General features: G+C 41.2%; 3 protein-coding genes across 5 annotated transcripts in view; 1 reads left to right on the top strand and 2 right to left on the bottom strand.

Annotated features, from left to right (window-relative positions):
* Nucleotides 1-570, bottom strand: part of LOC139346185 (TBC1 domain family member 20) — a 19,648-nt gene extending 19,078 nt beyond the window's left edge. The window contains exon 1 of one of the 3 annotated variants that reach the window (XR_011603236.1): nucleotides 346-556. Coding sequence is in view for 2 of the 3 variants with exons in the window: in XM_070985136.1 (XP_070841237.1) it covers nucleotides 346-415 (70 nt within the window). In the remaining variant the exon portion in view is untranslated. Of the gene's footprint in view, nucleotides 1-345 lie in introns of all 3 variants that reach the window. The other 2 variants (XM_070985136.1, XM_070985135.1) reach the window with 2 other exon arrangements.
* Nucleotides 571-1,823: 1,253 nt separating this feature from the next.
* On the top strand, nucleotides 1,824-17,348 carry dgat1a (diacylglycerol O-acyltransferase 1a). Its single transcript, XM_070984754.1, has 17 exons — nucleotides 1,824-2,274; nucleotides 4,489-4,576; nucleotides 9,300-9,340; nucleotides 9,908-9,993; nucleotides 10,569-10,621; nucleotides 11,144-11,249; nucleotides 11,461-11,589; nucleotides 12,130-12,204; nucleotides 12,299-12,402; nucleotides 12,579-12,617; nucleotides 12,792-12,833; nucleotides 12,987-13,031; nucleotides 13,311-13,423; nucleotides 13,545-13,610; nucleotides 13,816-13,903; nucleotides 14,090-14,152; nucleotides 14,240-17,348. Exons 1-17 carry the CDS (start codon nucleotides 1,982-1,984, stop codon nucleotides 14,384-14,386), a joined length of 1,578 nt encoding a protein of 525 aa, XP_070840855.1. The 5' UTR covers nucleotides 1,824-1,981; the 3' UTR covers nucleotides 14,387-17,348.
* A 198-nt stretch (nucleotides 17,349-17,546) lies between these two features.
* Nucleotides 17,547-19,987, bottom strand: cfap20 (cilia and flagella associated protein 20). The gene is made up of 6 exons (XM_070984755.1): nucleotides 19,617-19,987; nucleotides 18,618-18,697; nucleotides 18,412-18,523; nucleotides 18,049-18,237; nucleotides 17,829-17,942; nucleotides 17,547-17,725 (listed from the first exon to the last, which is right to left on the bottom strand). The coding sequence occupies exons 1-6, from the start codon at nucleotides 19,698-19,700 to the stop codon at nucleotides 17,720-17,722; spliced, it is 585 nt and encodes a 194-aa protein (XP_070840856.1). The 5' UTR covers nucleotides 19,701-19,987; the 3' UTR covers nucleotides 17,547-17,719.
* Nucleotides 19,988-21,428: the final 1,441 nt, after the last annotated feature.

Genomic DNA, 21,428 nt, shown 5'->3' on the forward strand with positions numbered 1-21,428 from the left:
CTGCCACGCAAGCACTCCTGTCAGATCAGTAGTTACACAAAAATGTAAAGAAAAAGACAAACGGCTGTTGACAACGAGTCAGGAAAACAGCAGATAACTAACGACCCGTGCTTCAACGTAGTTTGAGTCAGCTGGCTGCTAATGGCATTAAGTTGACTGGCATTTCGCCACACAGACTGGACTGGTCAAGGGTCTGTCTCTATGCTACGCGTGTAACATGTACTGTAAGTGGATATACAGGCTTGTTTTAATGCGATATCTAGCTTTGTGTTGCTGATCTGTATTTCTGTCGAGTGTAGCTTTACGTTTATTAAACACTACCTAGCTACCTATCGGTTAAGTTACCTCTATAGACGGATCCATTTCCATTCACTCCAACTCCTTCGTTTTGTTTCTTCCTCTTCAGCCTTTTCATCCCCTTTAAAAACTGAATAACGCCTGACGAAGTTTGTATTGTGCCATAGGCAAAATAACAAATAAAAAATATGTCTCGAAACGGGTAAAAACACTGATAATATTTAGATATGCGTGGACACTTCTCTCAACAGCTGTCCCTGAAAGACTCAACCTACCGTGAGATCACCGAGCTACGCTCTAATTGGGCGGAAATGACACGTGATACCGTGTACGAATTCCATTGGCTTGTCTTCAACTCGCGCCGCAAGGTGCCTTTACTGTAGTTTTGTAGTTCTGATATCTTGTCGCAAGCGTGCAGTGTTTGTTTTTTTATGTAATAAAAGATTCACTGAATTGAAATGTTGTCAGTGACAAAATCACAATCGCAAAATGTCTTCACCCTCTTCACATGGGGACAACAATGTGACGTATAGCAGCTGTTAGGGAAAATAGAATATTATAACAAACAACATGTTACTGATAATATGTTTGATATAGGCAATGGTCTGTGTCCGCAGCCTATTAAGTGTATGTGTGTGCATTTTTTATTCTTTTTCTCACTTCTAGGTGTAAATGCTAAAATGTATATTCACATCAATTAGAAAAGAAAGTAAAACAGATCTTGAGCACTTGCAGAATCGTACATGTGGTACAAAAGAAAACCATTATACCAGCCGATTGATACGATATTCTTTAATACATTTGTTTTTATTTATTTATTTATCATTTACTTCAGTCTGCTAGAACTTAGTAAATGGCAATGGCGGGATTATAAGGCCACCTCTGAATGCCACTGACATTGTAGACAGTCGTTTCAGGACATAGCCTAAAGTACACACGCGGTAAACAATACCAGTTGTGTATTGTACACGGTCATTTTAGGACATAGTGATGCCCTAAGTTTTGCCTCCCAGGTCACACATGGTTGTGGTAGCAAATCCGACACCCTTGACTCGGTGGGGTGTGTGTTGGGGTTAAGCCTGTCTGAGAGGCTGACCTCAGGGCAATGTATTCTATTTAAACTCCACCACACTTCAGTTTGAATGAATGAATGAATGAATGAATGAATGATACAACAAATAATAGATCAATAAACCATTGATACATACACATAAAATGGCTCAGGTATATTTTCCCCATTTTAGCCTGTCATTATGGGAACTTGAGTTGTTGAAGATGAATATAATTCTGTCTTTAGCTTTCTATATCTTTGCTATGGCAAAGAGTTTAGATTCAAATTTAGAAAAATAACCTAAACAAGCCCATTTAACTGAGAAATAGGCATGAAACCCCAGGGAAATTCATGTTTTGTTAAACAGCTAATCCGGAAGTGGACTGTGACTTGGCTCGATAGGGGGATGTCAGTTGAGAACACAGACCTGGCAACCCCACTACTATTGCACCTTGAGCTGTAACCGCTAGGACTTAAAACGCCTTATCTTCACCAACAGTGACACGACGTTGAACGTAGGCAGCCCGCTACTATTCATTCAGCTCTTCACATAAAGCTGCGGAGAGAAACTGGTGACAGCAGCGTGGCCAGCAATGACAGGCAGGTAAAAACTGCGTGATTGGAGCCGCTGAGATGAGCGACAGAGCCGAGATGAGAGGGCCCGCAACCCGCCGGAGGAGGACGACCATCTCCGGCGTTGGCGGCGGAGCGGTCGGCGTCAAACAAGTCAACGGGAGCAAGGGGCACGACGCCGCGGAGAAACCCCCACAGTATCCCGCTAAAGCCAAAACAGCCGAGGTGTCCAGGCATGCAAGTGGCAACGGGAAGGTGGACAGACAGACGGGGGTGTCAGGGCAGCAGCAGCCGCTCACAAACACACCGAGGAAACAGAGGAGTGCGGTGGAGGACATCAACGAGAGACTCAGGTAACCATTGATAAAAAAGACTTTAAGTGCTACGTTCAAGGCGCAAACTAACGCTTACTGAAATGTCACGAATTCACATTAACATCAACAATTTTGTCTTCATTTCGATATAAAATGTGTCTCATTCAGGCAGAGGTTACTCATTTGTATAAAGCAGTAGTTTCTTTGTGTTTTAAGCTAATTATTTGCCCTTTTTTTTGTCACCGGCTGTTAACTAGTGACATTGTCAGAACTCTCCTCAGATCAAATGGGGCCGCTGCGATGTCCTGTCAGCACTCCACAGGTTTATTTACCAGCATGCTGTCACCTATACTAGATGACATTTTCATAGTGGATTACACTGTCGATTATTTTCACTATTAATCAGTTACTTATTTGGTCTATAAAATGTCAGGAAATGGTAAAAATCTTAGTGTTTCCCAAAGCCCATGACTCAAATGTCTTGTTTTGTCCACAACCCAAAAATATTCACATGTAAGAAGCTGGAATCAGAGAATTTTGTTCTTAAAAAAATACTCAAATCGATCATTAAAATAGTTGGCGATTAATTTAATAGATTAACAGTTGCAGCTCTATTGTAATTGCCTTCCTCTATAGACTGTAACTTTGCCTTGAAGATTGGAAATTCGCTTTCCCTTGTCTGCAGGTGAGATGGACACCTTCCACGTCCAACACCTTGCTTTGAATGAAAGATATCTTTATTACCACCTTGTTAGTCGTATTTGTTTGGTCTCAGCAAAGAACAAACAACCGCAACTGGTGGTGTGGTGAAGTTGAGGCTGCAGGATTTGCAATGTCGCCTTTGTGTAAGAATTGTAATTTTATCAGAGTACAAACAAGCCCATTTAGAAATCAGTCATAATGATTAAAGCAAGGTGATCTCAGTAGCATTTCTTCACATGATAAGACGGGTAGCTGTGAGCTTGGATAGAAGGCGTGTCAAGAGAATAGGTAACAGGTATGAGTGAGAACAGGCACTATGAGAGCCTGACCCTTCCCCTAAACAACCGTTTTATCGAAACACGACCTCTTCTCCAGCTGTGTCTTCACCTTTGAAAACATGCACTTCTGGCTGGGGTCGTACACATGTTTTGGACTTCAGGATGTAGAGATTGTGTGGAGGCACAGTGCAATGCTGGCGTGCTGGAAAAAAAACATTGTAATCCTTCTATTGGAGACTTGCCAACTAGACGAGGCGTATGTGTGTGGTGTCACTTTTCTTGATTACAACAACTGTGGTGTGTGCTTTTGCAATACAGTGCTGGCTGACTATGTCTCTGTTTGCACGTCCTTCTGCTGGTGTGTGTTTGGACACTCGCTGAGGAAGCCCTGTCTTCAAATGCTCCTTCCCCTTCCTGTCTTCACTCAAGCCACTCCTGTGTCTTCACCTCATCTTCCTGGTCCACCTTTCTCTCTTGAATACTGCATTTTCTATCCTGTTTCTCTCCTCTTTTTCACTTCCCCCTCTGCTTCTCCTCCATCCACTCTTCCAGACTTTCTATTATCCCTTCTTCTCCTCTTATTATTATTCCTCCCTTCGCTGTCATCTTTGCTCTGTTGACTCTGTGGGGTCTGTAGGGTTGCGTAAAAATCTTGCCTGATGAATTGCGTCAGTTTTCATAATACTCTTTGGACAATGGGGCCAATACCTTTAACCTACATTTTTACAACTCTTTTCATGGCCCGGTCCAGTTCTAGGAACAATTATTGGACTCCTGATAAGTGCTTTAGAGCTAATAAAGTCTTGGAGAGCAAGTGCATCAAACAAACCAAAGATTACAGAAACACACAGTTAATAAATAAAAGTACTTGAATATTTCAGGTCTTCATCACCGTCATGTCAAATTAGTAAAATGTGTCATTTGTGAAATCCTTTCTTACACTGTTCAGTACACCCCCACTTTAAATCATTAGTGAGCAAACCATGAGTCACTGTGAGGTGTCACTTTGAATCATGCAGCCTCCTTCAAACCGAGCACAAACACTGTCATCAAAATGCAGAATCAATCCTCTGAGTCTCTTCCTGATAACACCTCTGGTCACAATTTCAAGATGCAATTGAATGGTTCCTTAACAGAGGTTTGAGAGTGACCTGAGGGATGTAGCCAGCAGTTTCATCCCTGCGCTCATGGAGATCAACAGGCAGGAAGGAATGTGAAGAGTTTGATAAACCCTAAAAATCAGTCAACTGTTGGCTGTTTGCTTGCCCCGCAGCTGTCACGTCCTCCAGGAGTCTCTCTTGAGCTCATCCAGTGGCTACAGCAACTACAGAGGAATCCTCAACTGGTGTGTTATCATGCTGGTGAGTAAAACTACATGCACTGTTCAGGCTGTGTGATATGACACTGTTTTATACTGTATATATCACACGATGACAGGAAACCGTCTATCACTCCATGTTATTCTTCATCTCTTCGCTGTGCCTCAAATAACTGTCAAGGCCTTCTTTTATGTCAGCACATCTGTTGTACTACACACACAGAAATTTGAGTCATTGTTCTTAAGCAGTTGCACATCATCCTCTTTGTCCCTCCCTCTCACACACAAACAGATAAGCAGTTTCTTATCACAACCTCCTACTACTACTACTAGCATTGTTTTAAATGCTGCATGAGTGCATTTGGAAGTTGCAGTAACACAAAAGCAGAAGTGCCAGCCCATGCTTGTATAGTACACATCCTCTGGGGACTTTGAGTTGAACCTGTTACCTTCTTGAAAACTTGTCAGTGAGATGTCTGATAAAATGCTTTTTGTGTTATCTCTCTTTCCACATGCATGCACAGTTGCATGCTTAAGGCCTTGTTTGCCATTTCCTGTACACATCCTGTCTCATTATTTACAGCGTTGATTAAAGGAGGTGTTGATCAGTTGCAGCTTGAGTTTGCTTTAAAGCCATCAGGACTGGACTTTTTGTCAGCTGTTCATGAATTCAGGGTGTCCTGGAACACACAGATCAAGGAAAATTACATGGAGGAAGTGGAGGAATTTTCTATCAACCCTTACTCATGGGAGTGAGATGATTATATGGCGCAAAGCAGGAAGCATCCGCAAACAACTACAAATATTAAAACAGCTGCATTTTTAGTATCTTTAATGATTTGACCCATATCCATCATGTAGTGTTACATCATTTCACTTTTAAATCCTCGTTTTAATAGTCACGCGTCTTAATGGATTATAGCATCGCTTACATGCCTGATGGATGTTTTCTTACAGTATCTTTTGAGTCGGTGTGCTTGACCAGCGAAGTTGTTCCTCATTCTGAAATGCTAAAATGAAACATGAGACTAAAAGATTAATCTTCTAGCAGGGATGGTTTTATTAATAATCCTGAAAAAAGCCTGTGTATGCATGACAGTTTGTGCTTACAAATCTAAAGCTCCCTGGTACGATCTAACAAAGGTCGCTTGAACCAGAAGCTGCTGGCAAAGAGATATAAGAGAAGCACTCAGTATGACAAGGAAATAAACTGGTGCCTGTTTAAACGGCTGAAAGACTATAATACAATGTAGGCACATACTGTACACGGGTGCAGCTGCTGGTGTAGAGAATTTGAAGATGCAGCGGAAAATAGGCCAGTTTCAGGATGCACTATGGTTGCCATGATGAGTGAACTTTCCTCTGTGGTTCCTTTGTGGCGTCTCAAACCCTTGCTGCTTAGCCAAATACCTACATGAGGGTCAGGGTTCAATTAAGGTACATATTTAAAATAGCAAATTATCAGTTGTGTTCGATGCAGAGTCTCACCATCTCTGCTCAAGTTGCAGTAGAAAAATCACAAACGTGTCACAGTTAAATATGTCCCCCCTGTGCTGAGGTCACTTCAGGACAAATGAACTATGGGATTTCTTCCAAAGGCTAAATTCAAATGTGTGTGTGTGTGTGTGTGTGTGTGTGTGTGTGTGTGTGTGTGTGTGTGTGTGTGTGTGTGTGTGTGTGTGTGTGTGTGTGTGTGTGTGTGTGTGTGTGTGTGTGTGTGTGTGTGTGTGTGTGTCCACAGGCACCCTGCAGTGCCTCTGTGAACATGCACTCACTGTTTTTTGATAAGCGTGGAGGATACAAATATCTAGTTAGCCCTAATCCTAATGAAATTGAAATGGACAGACTATAAATAGAGCTCTAGACATGTGTGTAAGTTCATGTTTCTGTCTGCGCACGCACGCACGCACACACGCACACACACGCATGCTTTAGATATGTGGATCTACATGTACTGTACTTGCATGCACAAGGATTATCATACAACCCTGCATTTGGTTATGTGAGTGTCTTTGTAGGTTTGTGTACACGTGTTATTGTGTGTGTGTGTGTGTGTGTGTGTGTGTGTGTGTGTGTGTGTGTGTGTGTGTGTGTGTGTGTGTGTGTATTTTTGTGGGCTTTTCTAAATCGAGCCTAATTTTGCAGTTCTGTGACAGGATTAATCCCATCTTTGAAAGTTTGTATTGCCGTGACGACCATGTCCTCTACTTTGTGGTCACCAGGGACAGTTGACACTGCTCGGTTCAGACCGTTTTTAGGAAGCCTTCAGGATTAGACTGTAAGAGTGTGAAGTGGAACCACAGAGTCTTGAGTGCGTGTGTGTGCGTGCATGTGTGTATGTGTACATTTAGAAGCTTAGTTGTGTAATTTGTCCTCGATAACCAGGACCATCGGCTAAATTCCTAAAACGTCAGCTGCAGGAGCACATGTTTTCTAGAGATGAGAGATTAGATGTGTTCCCTTCATTTTTACACACTGAAAGTTAAAAGCAAGTGTTTAAAACATAACTAATTCAATTCATGCACAACCTTAAAATGTAGATGGTTGGCAAAATGATTAAAAAAATCCACTAGTTGCCTTCTGAGCAGCTTATTTTAAGTCTCCTGAAGTCCATGTGAAGTAAGTGCACACATTTGTACTTGTTGAATGAAACCCTCTGCAGCTGGTTGGAGAGTTAAAATAAAGTTTGAGGCTGCATGCTTCACTGATGTTTCCACCTGGTAACTGGGGAATCCATGCAGATACTTTCACCTCATTCTGATGTATTTGGGCTCTTAAAGTCTTTGTCTTTCCTGTAATGACTCCCATGAGACAAGAACCTATTCCACTGCGGGCATACAACACAGTAACAAACACTATGTATGTGAGTGTTCAGCTGGCTAACATCAACTGTAGTCTTTGAAGGAAATCCTTTACAGAAGACCTGGAGAAAGGCAAAGGTTTGATCACTCAGTCTTTTGTTGCCACCAGTTCTCTCAGCTCAGCTGTGTGTGCCAGGGTCCTCATGTTCAGCCGACTCCAGCTCTGTCTAATGTTACACTCACCATCCATCAAACCTGAGACATCTCGACTATCCACACAGAGACATTTGTGGTACAAAATGGAAAGAAAAAAATCAAGTTTAACATCCCATTTTTAGTGTATTATTACTGGAGAAATTGTAAAGAGAATTAGGAAAATGTGTTGAACTCAAAGTATAAATATTCCAATCTAGAAGAATACTGTAAGATGTGGTTCAAGAAATCAAAAAGAAACACATTCAGTTTTTAAAAGATTCACTATAGATTTTCCATCATTGTTAAATAATAATGCTGGCATTGATATTTGACCCAAATTTGCTGAAGCACAGCACCAACATCACATTTACTGCTAATATTGTCCATATATATATAACAGAATTACAAAGGTTTGCATGCAGAAATAGTAAAAATGGCAATAAAAAGCCAACAGTAAACCGTAACAGCAAGGCTGTATGTAATTCAACGTGTTTATTAGGTGTTACTTTGCAATCAAACTACGAGATGACAGTAACAAGACAACATTTCTGAGTTTGAGCAATAAGTATTTGATGGGGCATGCTCAACACTGACATAACCGTGACCTGTCATAAACATGAAAGAATCTGCATGAATGTTTATGACTGTTAAGTGTCATTTGGTCAATTAACACTAACCCATTTAAAAAAAGGCATTCATAAACACTCCTTCATACTCATGACATGTCATGGTTATGCACACTGCACACCCCTTCACATACAGTGATCCCAAGCAATGCAATGGATCCTGACTTTAGCAGATAACAAATTGCAGAAACCATTCTGACTACTCTGAATAGTGTACCGCTGGAGCAGCCAGAGTTCAGTTAAATAACCCCCCTGGAGAAATGTCTTTGAGTAAGACAATGCCTGCCAACTCCAGAGTGTTGCTCTCTATCTAAGTTTGACCCTTTGCAAAGTTGGATGTCAGTGTTACAAAATCGCATCTTGCAGTGCTCTCTGTAAATGCTCTGTGCAGGCTGCAGTCCTCATGGTCCCCCCTTGTCCGTGCAAAAGGTTACTAAGGCAAAGGTTATGGGTTCGGACAAGAAGCCATAGCTTAATAAATCACATTGGTGTGTCCTCTTGGCAGGCCAGTGGGCTAAGGTGCAGCATGCCACATATTCACTGCAGCATGACCTTATCGTGTGTCATGCCCTCTCTGCTCTCATTATCTTAACTGTTTCTCTAACTCGTGCACTAAACACGGCATAAAAATGATCCGGAAGATGTATACATGCATGACATGTGCAGCATTGGAGTGCCTGGTTAGTTTTATTTCTGAAAAAGCTCAGATAACCGATGGTTGAGATAAAGCTGGACTCAGACTTTGAGCTTTAATACATGTAATAAAATAATAAAGTCACTTCACTTGAAACTTTTTAACAGGCAGGGTTTGACACTAACATGTTGTTAAAGTGTATGAAACAGATCTAATCTACCATGTGTGTATAGCTGTGTGGGAATAATCCTCTAAAGTGACAGTTGTTTGTGAAAAGAACCAGCCCGTTCCTGTTTCTTGTTTTGAACAATAACTCACTCAACAAGTACGAACACATGGAAACCTGCAGACTAATCAGCAGCAGAGCCGTGGCCAAAGAAAATGATAAGCCAGATTTATGGCAGAGGGCTAAAAATATGTGCAGCTGCTAAACAAATGGCAGATTCGCTCTTTTTCATACTGTGAACTGCGCTCATTATCCCATGTTTGCTGTTTTGTCCTCACTTTCAGGTGCTGAGTAATGCACGCCTCTTCTTGGAGAACATTATAAAGTGAGTATGCACCCACACATAAACTTACATTTATGTAATGTACTGTATGTACACAAGCCAAGTTATACAATTGGCTGACTTCCGCCTCACCACCACCGTATTTTATGACAGCTCATTACATGAATTTGTTGTTTTTGGAACTGCATACCAATACACATTTTAAGAGCAAGCCTGCTCAGTGCTACAGTACAGTGTTTGTTTCTAAAGACTGAATGTCAGCATGGTGTGTCCATAGTTTTAAAATTCTGCTCTCAAATTAGATACAGAGCAATATGCATACGCTTTCTTCTCAGCTTACAATCTCCGTCTGATCTGTGATACTGCTTTTTTCTTTTTTTTCTTAATTGTCCTACTTTCATAGATAGCACTGCTGTTATGAGCAGATTGAAGTCCTGCAAACATCCTTGCCATAACAGTGCCCACATCAAACATTTACCTGACTGCACCAATCTTAAACCTTATCTAAACATCACATGACCATTTTCAGTTTCAAATCTAACCTAAGCCATTTTTAAATGAGGCCCAGTGGAATCTGTATTTTCACATCTCCTCTTTTCTCTCATCAAGGTATGGTATCCTGGTGGACCCTATCCAAGTAGTGTCCCTCTTCTTGAAGGACCCCTATAGCTGGCCAGCAGCTTGCCTCATCATTGGTATGTAGCATTTATTTTAAGGCCTCAGGTGGTGAATGACTTGTAGGTATTTGCCCTTGTCACCCTACAATTGATGTTCAACTTGAACCTGGGTAACAGGTGTTGTACTTGTATTTCCTGTACTTCAGTCAGGTTTCAGAGGCAACAGGAAGTGCTACTGTTTGTAATAAAATGCGTCAGCATTTCCATGTCCCAAATGGCTGATCTGATACAGGATGACATGTATTTAATGAGCCAGATGCTCAGAGATAGCATATCGAAGCATTGTTAGCGTGAGTTCTTGTGTTTAATATCGTAGCACAGCTGTTATTGATTATTCATTCTTTATTTACCCAAAGAAGGCTGACTCGTGACATCAATGCAGTAAAACAAGTCAATACTACTGTGAATAAACATAATTGTCCTCAGCAGGGATAGGCTCTGACCCACATGAGGACAGTTGATCTGAAATCTGGACTTTTAAAGCACCTGAAACTCTCCACAGACCGCTCGTGTCGGCGTCTGTGAGAAACAGAATAAAGTCACCTCCGTGTGTTGCTGTAGCTCATCAATCTGTTGTCTGTTCTGTGTTTCAGTGTCTAACGTGTTCATCTTAGCAGGCTTGTACACAGAGCGGCGCCTGGCTGTGGTGAGTGCTCACAATGATTTGCATTTACCGAGGCGACACAAATTTTCATCGATCCTGTGACCCATAAGGCAGCTATTGTAGATACTGCAAACTCATTCTTCAATTCAATTAGATTTTTACTTTGCAAGCTTTGCTCATAAATTTAGGGAATCTTCTCCAAAATATTGCTGCACTGTGAGCTGACCTGTAAATATAAGATAAGATAAAACTTTATTGATCCCACACCGGGGACATTCAGTAAACAGACGAGCCAGCCAGGAGTGTAGGTTTGCTTTTAGTCTATCATTCAGGCATCTCCCATTAAGGATGTTTGCCTGAAACAGGTGCTTTACACATCCTGGAGTGTACACAGTAAATCCTGCCCTCTTTGTGCCTGCTTTTAACTGTGATAAGAACACCACTCCTGGTGCAGGTTAGATTACATATGCATATGCATTATATCTACTGTTGTTTCTCCAGCTAAAGGTTCAAATAATGAATGCAACAAGTGTTTTCCAGTGACAAAACTCTCATCGTTCCTAGGGAACCATTTCTGAAATGACCGGACTGATTCTTCATATTTTCAACCTGGCATCCCTGCTGATCTTTCCTACATGCACTGTACTCAGTGTGCCCTCCATGACCCCAGGTACACACAAAATAAATACATGTGTACATGCTATAGTTATGAGACATAGATAAAGCATTTTGAATGAGAATAAACGCATGTGCATATTTTAATGCAAAATACGGGTCTGCTGCATCAGACTTGTTTACACAGTGTCATTGTAGGGACTCGCCTTAACTGGGTTAAGTGATGGAAACATGACTGTGTGGGTGTGTGTGTGTCTGTGTGTCAGTGGGTGGTGTGTTCTCCCTAGGAACCTACACAATCCTGTTCCTCAAGCTGTACTCCTACCAAGACACCAACAGGTGGTGTCGAGAAATCAGACAAGCGAAAGCCAAGAGACTAACACGATCATACTCGTGTGAGTATTTGCACACACACTCAAACAGTTTGTTATCTAGAATGTGAGTGGGCACAGACGAGTACATTACAAGGACAAAGGTATGGGGTGCTCATCAGCAGGGCGCTTAACCCCAGAGCCGACAGATCACGCTAACAGCAAGCCTAACTTGGCAAAGTAAAGGTTTGAAAAATGGATTCATACACACAAACAGTAGTGCACTTTGAATAGGGTCCTATTATTTTTGGGTTTATCACTGTGCTGCTACTACCCCCTAGTGGGGACAAGACAAACTGAGGCTTTTGTCACACACACACACACACACACACACACACACACACACACACACACACACACACACACACACACTGAAAGAGTTCAAAGTTGTGTGTCTTGAACAGCTGCTGTGTTTTGATACTAACTTAATCCTAAATGCAACTGGCTGACTTTATCTCCTGACTGGAGGAGCTGAGATAAAACATCAGTTTGATACTTAATGAAATTAGCTTCTGAGACTGAAACTAACATCTCCGTTTTCATGTGTGTGTGTGTGTGTTTCAGGTCCATCTGTGGCACAGCCCAATGGTTCAGCAGTTCATACCCAAGTTTCCTACCCAGGCAACCTCACCCACAGAGGTAACCGTGACGCCTGCATGGAGATAAACAGCCCAGGTTTTCAATGAAACGTGTTCATGATAAATACACGTATTGTTTCTTTGTGTGTCTTTAGACATGTACTACTTCATCTTTGCCCCAACTCTCTGCTACCAGCTCAACTTCCCGCGGTCACCTCGAATACGCAAAAGGTTCCTGATGAGAAGACTTTTTGAAATGGTGAGAGGGGGCACACACACACACATACACACACACACACACACACACACACACACACACACACACACACACACACTGCATATGTTGTTGATATTGTACATCGAGATCATGGAAAACAAAACACAAGCAGACATGTGTGTTAACATTTTTTGATCTTGACTTGCTATTTCTTGTAGCTCTTCTTCATGCAGCTGTTGGTGGGATTGATACAGCAGGTATGTCGATCATTAACACACAGAGAAGCATTCAGGATGTACTCTACACACGCACACGCACACACACACTGAAACACAAGGTTCAACTGGATGTTATTTATCATAGAAAGAGTGTTTGAATCTGTTTCCACCACTCAAACAATGCAAGCCACAGCTTTCATTTGTGTCTTTCAGTGGATGGTTCCCACAATACAAAACTCAATGAAACCGTTCCAGGTGTGTACCAACACACACGCACACACACTTAATTTATTTTACCTTGCATATGTCTGCTTTCTCACAACCTTTCCAACAACCTTTGCCCATAAGACTATAATTAAGGGCAAAACACTGATAACGAAGAAGTACCTTTGTTTATGTCTCTCACAGGAAATGGACTTTTCTAGGATGGTGGAGCGCCTCCTGAAGTTAGCTGTGAGTATAGTGACATAGTTACACTGGACATGTAATTATGTGTGGTCATAACTTTAATATAATAGCAAAAAAAAACCCTCTAATATCAATTAATCTTACATATTGAACCAGCTATGATGACTGTCTCACGTGTATTTTAGGACACAACCATAGCAACCCAGACACCTTTCCTAACATTCCCTTGACCCTCCTCTCCTCTCTCCTCTCCTCTCCTCTCCTCTCCTCTCCTCTCCTCTCCTCTCCTCTCCTCTCCTCTCCTACCCTACCTTCCCCTCCCAGGTCCCAAACCATCTGATATGGTTAATATTCTTCTATTGGTTTTTCCATTCTTCGATGAACTTTGTGGCAGAGCTGCTGCAGTTTGGAGACAGAGAGTTCTACAAAGACTGGTGGTGAGTGGAGGAACGTCCAGTCACACAGTGACATGTACACACAGAGCATGTAGCCATCCTTCAGGACACCCGATGGTCTTCAAGTCACATTCTCAAACTGTGCTACCTTTGTTCATTTCAGGAACTCTGAGACTGTCACATACTTCTGGGCCAACTGGAATATCCCAGTTCACAAGTGGTGCCTGAGGTGAGCATCAGACTTTCTATAATGGTGTTTTTTGTTAGTTTTCTTTAGTATTTTTCAACATTGACTCCCTGTTTGATGCTTTGGCTTCACATTCTCACTGCAGTAAGAAATCGAGGTGTGGACTGCCATTTATTTGAGGGTATTTTCAGCAAGATTTAAGAGAAAGATGCGTAAGTGCTTGATCACACGTCTTTGTGTGTTACAGACACTTCTACAAGCCGATGTTGAGAAAGGGGATCAACAAGTTTATGGCTCAAACGGCCGTCTTCCTGTTGTCTGCCTTCTTCCACGAGGTAAAGCAACAACATTCATTCTCACATGTGACATGAAGCACTATTAAAGTCTACATATCTGCAACAAAGAGCTTGGCTTTCTAGACCTTATTGCTGTTAGACAGGTTCTTATTCAGCTCTTATGTACACGTGTTTTATTAAACTATTTCTATTACTATTACTACTGTTTCCCTCTCTCCTCTTCAGTACCTGGTGAGTGTTCCTCTGAAGATGTTCAGACTGTGGGCTTTTATGGGAATGATGGCTCAGGTAAGACAGCTTGAACCAATCACCAATCACTTTCTCTCCTCCCACACACACAAGCACACATTGACCTCTGAACTTTCGTCCCTTCAGGTTCCTCTGGCTTTGTTTGTGAGCCGTTTCCTGAACGGAAACTACGGCAACGCCGCTGTGTGGATGTCACTCATCATCGGCCAGCCTGTCGCTGTGTTGATGTACGTCCATGACTACTACGTCATTCACTGTGGGGGCACAACATAGTGGACATACACACACATACACATGTGCAAGTCACATTGTACACGCACACACACCAGCCTGCAGGACGACTCGATGGGTGAATGCAGATGAAGCTAAGGTGACTTTAATAGGAAGCCCTGATCATATGACGCTGTCAGTGAACACCAGGCAAATTCTATTTGACTTCATGATTTTTGCACTAAAGAGAAATGTCCCACAGTGTGTCAGGAACTTATTTGAACCACAGGAGAAGTGCTTGGTTTAAAGAGCTATTCCACTTTACGTACCTTTGTAGTCAGCCTCCAATATTAGTAAATGTGTGGATGTTCAGTCAGCAGCCACTCTTAATACCAGTATCTGGCAATGGACGTTTTCAGCTTTGCACAAAGATCCTGGAGTGAAACAGCAGTCGGTTATTGGAATTGATCCCTCACTGTTGGATGTGTCAGATGGAGGATTTATCTTAAATGTGTGGTGCTAAGGTTTCCTAGAGTGGACAGTATTGGTGGTTGATGATTCATGAGCTCAAAGGTTAGGTACACTGAATCAAACTCTTCTTCTTGACTTTTAACATGTAGAAGTGGAAACACTGTTTGTAAGCAGGCACTTCTCAAGTTTTTCAAAGTGCACACACCTTCCTGTGCAACAAATGTGAACCACTGCCCAGCGAGCACAAGCCAGGGCCGGATCCTGCCTCCATAGAGCCAATGTGAAAATGTTGTTTCTATACCTGTGGTTGAGAAGTCACTTTTTACTTTACTCAAAGAGAAACTATGAAGCCAGATAAACAGTTTTTCTACAATTTGAGGCTTAAACTTGCCAGCTTAGGATGTCTCCAGGTCTTCAAATTGACCATAGTAACATTTTTTAACATGTATTCTGTATATACATGTATCCTGTAACCCTCCAAGTGGCTCAGTATTACAGAAATTTATAACAAAAGGATTTGTTCAACAAACATGGACAAAGGCAGAAGCCAGAGAAGGAGGGAGGGAGATAAAAAGTGAAGAAGAAACAGTAAAAGGCTGTTTTGTGACCTTATTTGTACAGTCATGGACCTCCAGGCGGCCTCTCCTCCTGCTCCTCAGCTTTTAACAACATCAATGCAAGCTCTTACTGTAACAGTGTGTTGTTTGACTTGGCTTTGTCTTTTCTGTGTTGCATTTGACTTTTCAGGTTTATTTTATACTCAGTACGGCCGTCTGCAGTTCTGTTGTGCCATTTGAAATTCTAATTTATGTTGTTTTATTTGAAATCGGTGATTTAATGCAGTAGTTGATTTACTGATGTGAACCAATGAATGTTTTTTTGGCACTTTAAAGAGATGCATGCTGCCAACTGAAGCAATAGATTTCTATGAATGTATTCTTTAAGTTATATCAAATGTGTAAGGAAAATGTTTTGTTAAAGTAATTATTTGTATGTTTTTGTAATTTGCTTGTTGACATTTTGTTATCATAGAAGGTTTATTTCAGAGTAGGACAGCAGCTCCAGTGATCATAGTAAGAGTGTCAAACAGCCTTTTCACGCCTGGGATTTAAATCTGTTTCTTGGTTTGACCTGATTTGAAAAGTTATTCGAGCCTGACACTGTTGCCAATATGGATATTGCCATATAATAATACAGCAAGATGTTCTGTTATTTTACTTTTTTATGTTTTAATCTGCTTTCCAAATACACAATGGCAGTTCACTGAATGTGTAAAATGTGAGCCTTTTTTTTTTTCCTTTAAAGATTTGTCCTCTTTTCTTTCCCTAGTGACCACATTTCAGGGAAAACACTGTTGTTAACTCGTAACACCAGTTATGAAAAAGACTGTGTGTTGACATTCCTCACTGAAATTTATAAGTGCCTGCTGGAAAAACTCAAAATGTCAAAAATTATACATACCGATATTTTATGTACAGGGCAAATACCTACATAAGAAACATCCTTACCCTTATTCTAAGATTTACAGTGCATTTCTATCTGTCGTGTCTTTAAATATTTGGGAAGACTTACTGCCTTTACTGCAAATTGTTGTCCAAATTTAACCCTTTTGCAGTGACCTTTTTGAAGTATTCTTCTTTGAAAGCGAGCTTTATGTAAAAGTCCTACCTTAAATCTTACCTTATTGGTATTTCCGCGCTTAAAAGGCAGCTTTAATATCTATTAGTCTGACCCCCATTTATCCACAAATATGACCCAGTTTAAAAGCTGAGTTTTATAAACTGAGCAGTGATGAATGCACGTCATTTGATCAATCTTTATGTTTTTATAAAGATGGAGCATCTGAGGATTACTCCTGCAGCAACAGATGTAGCAACACTATCATAAGTACTATATTGACAGCTCATGTATCTCAATGGGGGCAGCGCCTTCGCAAAATACAAAATGTACGTTTTAAGTGCAAAACACTAAAAAGACAAATTAATTAAATCAGTTTGCTGGCAGCATTCAGCGGTAAACAACTCAAATAATCAAACCGTGCGAATACAAATTTAGAGCAAGTTATTCTTTTTCCTCATTGTCATGACTCTCTTTAATTCAGTTTTTGCTTTTTTCTGCTTGTTTTGTTTTAGTGAGCTTTCTTAAAAATGGAAAATAGTAAGTGACGGTGTTGACCGCTGACTTTAACCCAAACATGTTAAAACGCTTCTGAGAATATGTGGCATCTTCCCTCAGCTCATTTTTTGGTCTTATTTTGTTGACCTGAAGCCTTGCACTCCCGTTTCCACATTATCACTGCACTGAATCTGCTCTTGGAATATGAGTTGAAGACGCAGCTTTAAGTTGAACTGCCTTTGTAAGAGTTCATTTTGTTTGTGGATGATTGTGTGATGCCATCTGTGGTAAAATGAATGTATTACTGATCTGCTCCTTCTGCATACAGAAATCCAAAGTTCAACAAAGATTCTATGTTTTGGGAATGCAAATCATTTTCAGAGCCCTTTTTCTTGAAATGACTTGTGTTGTTTGATAAAGATTATTTATATTTGATGAATGGACTTGTCTGTGTGTCTGTATATTTTTTTAAAAAAAGCACAAGACCTTCAACGGTGGAGTATCCCGAATTTTGTGGCAATTTGGAAGCTGCATGTGTGGTTTTCTAGTTAGAAAGTTTCAATCATTGTGGACTTCTAATGATGCTATCATCTTCAAACGACTGCAGTATGCATTGAAAACTGTGTGGACAGATGAGTGCATACAAAAATTTATTGTGCAGAAAGCAACACGAGACGACACTCGAAGCTCATAGTTCCAAAATTACAATATAATATTACAAAGTGTTAATGTTCATCACATGTCTACACACCGGAAATCTCACAGTTAAACTCCACATGAGGCCTGGGGAAGAGTGCAGGTTGAGAATCTCTACTGCTGCAAGAAACAACCACACAAACAGATGAGTGTAAGACGAGTCATATGTAGCGTCTGACCAAGCAAACGCACGGTTGTTTGTGTGTGGAGGTGTGTGTTTCACCTTGGCTTTCTGGTTCTGGACAGGCAGGTAGAGCTTAAACTCTGCAGGGAGCTCATCCTCAGAGTACAGCCGGTCCGAGAAATACACTCTCCTTATTCGACAGTTAGCATGGATCTGAGAGGGAAACAAATACAGTCTTAGACATTCGCTGTGGAGACTCTGAAGTCACAGTAGCAGCATCTGGAGTCAGCTGGTCTCTAGCCTGTCTCTGTGCACTAACCTGTACACGCAGCGTCTCAATGTAATTTGTTCCATAGGCCCTCCTGGTGAAGTCCGACAGGTTGAACTGAATCTGGTTCCAGCCGTCGTCCAGCCTCATAGGCATGGTGCAGATAAACGGCTTCACTCGTGTCGTGCTTTGATAGTTACTCGCCCGAAACCGCCGGCGAACGTTTTTATCATCTAACACCTGAAGAGTTATAAAGACGGAGAGAAAACATCAGTGACCATGAATCCTGACACTGCAGCGAGTAAACTCAAACTATACTGTGTGTTGTGTGCTTATGTGTATAAGTACACATTTATCTGTTTGTATCACCAAGACATGGAAGGGGGTTTGTATCTGTGTGAGTGCCCACCCTACCTGGACTTCAAAGGTGAAATATTTCTTGAGGTTTTTGATGATCATAACAAGAAAAGGAAGCTTGATGCCAAGTGTCTTCTTGGGGTCTGCAGGACATGTGATGTAGGTAGTGCTGCAGGGAGTAGAAGACATCAAACAGGGGTCAGATGAGGGTGACAAGCGAATGAGCCGACCTGAGCTGAAGAATCAGTTAGACACAAACTCACCTGACATTTGTCCCCTCAACCTCCAACACCAGTGAGTGGATGTCATTGTCTGTGATTCTCTTGATGTGACCATTCCTCACCTGTGCACACACAAAAACTTTGTTAGTTGCATTATTATTATTTTCTTGAGGTTTATATGAGAGGAATCGAGCAGTATCACATGGGTAAAGTGCTGTTTGCGTCATTTAACTTTGCAGATATCAGTTTATAGTAGATATGTGTTGTTTTACAGCTGTGCTCATAAATTTAAATAGGCCCGGCAAAATCATGAAATATTAGCCATTTTTGGAAACAGCGGTTATATATCCTTGAGTGTTTAGCCTGATAATATACACTCAAGTTGATAGATGCAGGGTTAAATGGCTAAAACTGAAACACTGATGTGGGAGCATTCAGTGAGGATTATGAGATCAGTGACTACTGTGAAGACTTTTTACATGTTCAAGCTGTCTAATACAAATGATACACTCCACAGTTTGAATTTTCACCTGCTGATTGAGAGATTAGCATCAACCTTTCATCCTGCTATGCTTTCAACCAACAACTGGCCACTTCCTGAGTTGAAAATGGCTTAAATTAACAGCATCAATCAGAAACACAAATGTTTACCGGCCACAGGTCCCCTCAATTGTCAGCTGTGGTGGGATCAAAATATCACCTGGGAGGAAACTTTAAAGCGCGACTGAGATCTCTTTTAATAACTAAATCAAGGCGTTTATCATTAGTTTCCTTCTCTGCTAGTCCATCGACCATATTCACAACACATTGACAACGTAGGCGTCATGAGTAACCAGCTAACACAAACCCAGTCAGTTGACTGAGCACTGCATCCAAACCACACCGTAACAGAGACTCGCAATTTAAAATTACCAATTACTACTACTGTTACTTATTATTATCAAGCGTTTAGCTCAAGACTCACAACGCCGGTTAGCTTTAGCACGACAAGCTAAAGAAGCTAGCTTGAGCCACAGCATGCATTTCTGAGTCGCTGCTTACCTTTTTATCCCATATCTGAAGCGGTTTGCTGCCGATGCTGTATAAAATAGACAAGAATCCACTTTGGAATGTGTTTTTAAACATATTCTTTGAGTTTGGCTAGCCCACCGCCGTCCCGCACGCGTGTTTACGTCTAATAACGCGGTCGCTAATGAGCTTTATGTTTGTTTACAGATTCGGTTTCCGTTCCCAACGTTACCGGTTCCGTGTGGTACAAAATAACACGTTCCGCTGCCAGAAATGAAAACGTTTCGGGTGAATATAAATCTAGATTTGACTGTTATTATGATATTCCCACACGTCTCTCTTAGGGCCACGGAAAAAGAAAGGAGATTAGCCCGTAGTCATGGCTTCATTATTTTGGTGTTGCTAAGGAACGGAATCTCCTGACGTTGTTGACGTCTGTTTGTAAATGTTAGATTATATGAATTACTATTATTAAAAAATATTGTTCACACTTAATTTACAAGCGATAACAATAGCTAAGCACCATGGCAAAATAATCAAAATACCAAATAATAAAGTTTATGTTTATTTAATCTATGGTTTAGGGTTGTTCCCAGCACCTGTCCCTTCACTTCACTTAATACAACATGGTGGACTCTTTTCATTGGTCCCTCTCCGCCAGGTAAACATCCACAACTTTCATGCTCTCAGTTTGTAACACAGGCTTCCTCTTAGAAGTCAATCATAATCAATTGTTTAATTCTTTAATTCCCAGATCCAATAATAGCTCTAGAAATAGACTTCCTACACACAATTATATGGCAGAAAACCTTCCATCCAGTAAGTGTGAACAGAGACATCCTTCCTCTCTGTCTCCAGCACTATAAACAAGTTGTACCAGGACAGATCTGACAGAGTTTAAAATATCTGGACGAGCCAAGAATCGTTCAATCAAACACTAACCAGGCACTTTACAAAACGACATTAGCAGCAGTGCAACATGAGTCAAAGCTCTCTGATTAATGTGAACTGAAGGTATATTAATTGAAGGTGAGGCCTGTGCTGCTGCACTTTGTTTGACATTTTGACACACATGCACACACACACACACACACACACACACACACACACACACACACACACACACACACACACACACACACACACACCGGAGAGTGGCGGCCATCTCTCTAGTTGTTAATGTCGCTGTGGTTTATGAGGTGCTGCTTCACTTCAAACGGTATATCTCTTTTAAAATAAATGCAAAGGTCTCCTCGCCGTCTCTTTCTCTCGCTCTCCACTCTGGGAAGTGTGACTGTAAATTTGATGAAACTGATTCACGGGCTCGCCGCTCTGTGAAAACATCTACAGAAATAGTTTATATTCCTTCATCTGTTTCCTCTCCATTATTTTCCACCCTCTCTTCTCTAATTGAGTCGAGTATTTACACAGAGACAAACAGAGGTGGAAAAGGACATATATTTCTTTCCCCTCACTCTTTTAGTGTGGGACCACCCCAGAGACAGCTTTAAATAAACTTTATTGAAAATCTAATTGAATGAAATGGTCTGTTCCGGTGTCTCCGTCCTTTTGTCCCTCAAAGACAGTGTTTGTGTGTCAGCATCAGCTCTTTTGCCTCTTCACTGAGGCTGCATTCGTCTTTTTTTCTTACCAGTTCTGTTTCATGTCTGCCTTTTTGGACACTAAGCCCTCTAGCTTATGTCTCTTGCTGCCCGTTTTGACTGCTTACCTGTTGACAACCCTTGCAAGCTTCAGCAACAAAAAGAAAAACCTTGCTTTAACTTATGTGTCTTGTCTGGGAGTCATGCTTTTGGGTCCAAATCTTGTTTTACTGAGCCAGTACAT

Source organism: Chaetodon trifascialis, chromosome 17, assembly GCF_039877785.1.
Source record: "Chaetodon trifascialis isolate fChaTrf1 chromosome 17, fChaTrf1.hap1, whole genome shotgun sequence".
In the NCBI taxonomy this organism is placed as follows: domain Eukaryota; kingdom Metazoa; phylum Chordata; class Actinopteri; order Chaetodontiformes; family Chaetodontidae; genus Chaetodon; species Chaetodon trifascialis.